Source organism: Polistes canadensis, unplaced genomic scaffold (assembly GCF_001313835.1).
Source record: "Polistes canadensis isolate GaletaPanama2010 unplaced genomic scaffold, ASM131383v1 scaffold_15, whole genome shotgun sequence".
NCBI classification, from domain to species: Eukaryota; Metazoa; Arthropoda; class Insecta; order Hymenoptera; family Vespidae; genus Polistes; species Polistes canadensis.
Window position 1 is genome coordinate 1447838 of NW_014569562.1, and position 4714 is coordinate 1452551.

A 4714-nucleotide genomic window follows, 5' to 3' on the forward strand; every position below is an offset into this window, starting at 1 on the left:
TTTTTAAATTTGTTACTTAATAAACGTGATTTTTATTTTGAAAAATTTACGAATTCTAAATGAATATAATATTCTTTTCATTATAAATTTTAATAAAATATTCTGTTTAATTAAACTTACTCGTCATTGAAGATAGCATCCTTGATTGAACCGTACAAAGGAACTTTAGTAGCCACCATTTTGGTATTATTAATCAAAGCCGGAAGTCCACCGAAGAAGAGGCCACCGTTAGAATCAGGTGCTTTGATAGCTGCACTGCTTGGTAATTTTGCTATATTTTGATATGCATCATCGATCCTTAATTCAACATCCTTTCTTTTTTTAATAATCGTAATAGTGTGATATCTTCCATCATTGAACGTATCATTAGATCTTAAAACGAGTTCTCCTTTTCCACCATTTAATCGTACCTCCACTTGTCCATTAATCACGCAAACAGAATAATAATTTTCATTCTAAAAAAAACAAAATAATAATAAATTAATATTAACGATTAGAAGATAAAAACATAATTTGAGAAAAAATAATTGAAAGAAAAATAAAATTAATTATTACAGATATATCCTCGTTCATCGATTGGGGACCGTATAATCTTTCTTCTTGACCTTGGAAAGTGGATAACAAAAGAATCGTTTCCTCCTGCAGTGTTCTGAACGCGAAACTAAATGATGAACTTATTTTACGTAATGTAAAAGCAGAATGTTCGAGATAACCGTTACCATAAAAACCAATTGTTCTCAATGGCTAAAATATAAGATGACAATTAATTAATTAATTCATTCATTCATTCGAATATTGAATCGGGAATAAAAGTATTTTCGTATTTTTGTACAAAACTTTGTTGAAGAATTATTAACAAGTTTTTATATTATTTCGATAAGATTGTATGTGAAAATATGAAACAAAAGAAAAAAAGAACAAAGAAAATTGTTTTTTCTGTTTCCTTTATCATTGAAATACGAATAAACTTTTTTTCCCCCTCCCCACGGATAAATATATATATATATATAAAATAAATTGTTTTACCTTGTTGGCACAAGTGGGTTCAACGCCGTAATATTGTTCAGCCATTGGATCGTAGCCTTCTTGTACAATAATATTAGACATACATCCTAGAAAGGATACCTGAGACGGTAATATTATATTTTCAGCTTTGAAACTGGGTGGTACACCACCGAAGTAATATTTAGCTCGAGATAAGTCAGGAATATCTTCTTTTTTCGGTTGCGGTGTTGGTGCACCTATCTTCTTATCATTCTCTTCACCAACGTTCAAACTACATTTCTCTATACTTTTACGTAAGTGATATTGTCTAAAGGCATCCACGGTGGTCCAATTACCATTATTGTATTTGTAAGTCGATGACATTTCCATGCTAACGTTACCACCATAACCAACGTGAAGTATAACTCTTCCTTCTCGAAGAATTATCATGATGTGTTGATTCTGTCAATTTAAATTGGATAAAATTAATTTTTGATTTTTGTTTTCTCAATTAAAAATTCATTCGAATTTATTATTATTATTATTATTATTTCTTTGTTTTTATTTTTTCTTCTTCTTCTACTTTTTTTTTCTAGAACACTGTAAGCGTGCAATTGAAGTTGGATAAAATCTACTTTTCTTTTTTTTTTTTTAAGTTATCAAATTTATTCCAATTTTATTTTATTTTATTTATTTGTTAGAACACTGTAAGTGTTTTACCGTAAGCGTGAGATTTATCTTGGATAAAGTAAATTTTTTTTTGTAAGTTAAGAGTTAATTCAAATTTATTTTGATTTTTTTTGTTCTCATGAGGATTTTAAATGTTTATATTTACAGAAAAAAAAAGAAAAGAATAAATATTACGTACGTTTTTCTCATTTATTGCTAAAAATATTAAAGCATTTTCATCGTATGTACGAAAACTGATGGACACGCCGAAAGTGTATTTGTTGTATGGACCAGAAGACACTTTGTTTCTAACAGCATAACCTTCGCCATTAAAGCTGTAAGCTATGTCATCTCTGATATCCTCGGTTCTATATATTTCATAAATATAATAATAAATTAATAAATTAAAAGTATATATATATATTATTACAATTGATAAAGTTTATTTGAGAGTGATATAAAAGTTTATTTTTGGAAAGAAAAATTGAGGGAGGAAACACGTAATTTTCATTAATTGTAAAGAAAATATCAAAATTGTGTGTTTTTTCAAAAATGAATTATTACACTACTTTTATAATAAACTGTTCAATATTATAATATTAATAATAATAATAATTACCCTTCCATGCAAGCTTCGCAAGCCATGTCAGGTGCTGTTGTAATAAAATTCCACAAACCAATTGGTTTGCCATCAAGAATGAGCTGATGAACGCAAGCAGGTAAACCATTAGCACCGATAAGTTCAACAGGTCTTCTTTGAGATTCAGGTATACCTCCTAACCAAACACGATCCATACTGGTTATATCGAATCTACCATATTCTGGATCGGTTGAATTCATAACTGGGAGATATCTTCCTGATGTCGACGATTGTTTTCTCACGCTCAGTTTACCTACGTTTCTTATTCTAGAAAAATTATTACAAATTATGAAAGAAAAAAATTAATTCAGTTATATGCAGGGGTAAAGAAAAAGAAATGAGATTTTTTCGGGGAGGTGGGGGTGGGTTCCGGGGATTTGATTGAGGCAAATTTTTATTTGTTTAGATTTTATTTGTTGATTTATTCGTTTACCTTTCGGCTTCAATGCGGTACCAAAACCGATCCTCTTTGAGATTACCACTCTCAATGGTTTCAGGATGAGTTAAAATTCCTGTACCCCCTCCTACGTTCCACACAAATTTCACTTTCCTATCGATCATTTCCAATGCTACGAAATCGTCCTGTTAAATTACAAAGGGAAAACAAAAATCCAATAACATTGTCAATTGAAATAATAATTAAAATTGTTTGCATATATTTGCAGATTAAATAAAAAAAAATTAAATAAACTTACGTTGATACTACTAGGTAAGTAAAGTAAAGATCCGTCTCTTTGATTATCAGGAATAGCAAAAGTCATGATTATGGTTGTCATTGATGATGGTTGAAGAATATTCGGTCTGTAAGATCTTATACATTTTTTATCTTCCACAGATTTGACGGATACTCGAATCTACAAGATTGAAAATGATTAAATGAAATATTTAAAAAAATGACAGAATATTTAATTTGTTTGTTTGTTTACCCCTTCAGCAGTGTTTCTTGCTTCAGCAATCTTGTCTTTGAGATTTTGTAGTTTAAATGTTAGTGTATCGTTCCATTTATCAAAAACATTTTTACGTTTTACTGCTGCGTTAGATAAACTTATCAATTTTGCATCTGCTTTTTTAATGTTGCTCAAAGCTTCTGACACTAAGAGATAAAAAAAAAAAAGAAAAAGGAAAAAAGAGAAAATAGATTAATCGTCGTCAATTAATTAAGAATTTTAATGATCGTATATATAAATTTTTTAGTTTATAAATTTCTTTTAATATTTCGTACATTTTTCACTGGCCAAGCTGATCTTCGAGTCTCCTTCTCTTTTCAAATCTTGCAATTTTGGTTGCAATCGATCGGAAATACCTTTCCTGTAATCGTCTATTAACATTTTCATATCGTTCACTGATTCCGATACTTTATCGTTGTCCTGCATTACTTGTTCTAATTTTTCTTGTACTAAAAAAATATAGAAACATTTTATTTTTGGTTTGTGTTCTTTTTGTTTGTTTGTTGTTATTTTTATTTTTATTTATTTTTTTTTTTTTTTCAATAAGATTTTTTCGTTTAATTTTGTTTCCCGTTAAAATAAATTTTTACTTACGTTCTTTGCTTTCACTCTGTACTTCGCGCAATTTAACATTTATTTTGTTATCACGTATCTCGGTATTGTTTAAAGTATTTTTCAAATGATTCACAGCATCCTTCTGAAATTCCGTTTTGTTTATTGAAGCTTCCACGGATTCCATCATATTGTTAGATTTTTTTAATTGTTCCAACGAACCATTTAAAACTTCTATCGAATCGTCCAACAATGATTTCGATTTTTTCCCATCCGGTATTACCTTTAATGGAAAATAAATTTCGTCTTTAATATAAATATCGGGTAATGTTATTTCTTCATTCGTGTTATTATTTAATTTATTAAATTTGTAAAAATATATGAGTTAAAATACAACAATTTTTTTTTCTTTTTTAAAATAAAATTATTATAATTTTAATAATATAATTGAATTAAATTCGATTAAACGTGACTAACCAAAATATATATTGTTAATTGTTAAGTCGGGGTGAAATATTGTTTATATAAACAAGATAAATATTAAGAATTTTTGTTTTCTTTACCTGAGAGAAAGTATTTTCAGCTGTCATTTTGGCCATTAATGCAGTGTCATTAGCTTTTGTCAAGCTGTCAACGATGTTCTTGTATGCTTGACTTGCCTTCAGCGGGCTTGCCGCTATGTCGCGTGTCTCCGAAAACAGACTGCTTGGCAGAAACGCGAGTTGCACTTTATCAAGTCATCGAGCATCGATTACACAAAGTATTATCAAATATATATCATTCGAAAATCATATACCCATTAACTGATAAGACATTTTATATATATATATATATATATATTTTATATTATTATAATATTAAAGAAAAAAAGGATTTTAGAATGAATTTGTAGAAAAATCAAATTAATTCTTTCTTATCAGTT

The 4714-nt window shown here is 28.4% G+C and overlaps 2 protein-coding genes across 2 annotated transcripts in view; both read right to left on the reverse strand.

Moving 5' to 3' along the window:
• Positions 1–455, reverse strand: part of LOC106793559 (laminin subunit alpha-1-like) — a gene marked incomplete in the record, with an annotated part of 2302 nt that extends 1847 nt beyond the window's left edge. The window contains 1 exon segment of the mRNA XM_014760593.1: positions 177–455.
• LOC106793558 (laminin subunit alpha-1-like) overlaps positions 113–4714 on the reverse strand; it is a 9554-nt gene continuing 4952 nt past the window's right edge. Inside the window, exons 16-26 of the mRNA XM_014760592.1 lie at positions 4356–4494; positions 3835–4075; positions 3516–3689; positions 3220–3386; positions 2989–3147; positions 2727–2875; positions 2273–2560; positions 1853–2021; positions 1027–1446; positions 556–744; positions 113–455 (exon numbers count right to left, since the gene is read on the reverse strand). Of these exons, the coding sequence (XP_014616078.1) occupies positions 117–455; positions 556–744; positions 1027–1446; positions 1853–2021; positions 2273–2560; positions 2727–2875; positions 2989–3147; positions 3220–3386; positions 3516–3689; positions 3835–4075; positions 4356–4494 (2434 nt within the window). The 3' untranslated portion in view covers positions 113–116. The remainder of the gene's footprint in view (positions 456–555; positions 745–1026; positions 1447–1852; positions 2022–2272; positions 2561–2726; positions 2876–2988; positions 3148–3219; positions 3387–3515; positions 3690–3834; positions 4076–4355; positions 4495–4714) is intronic.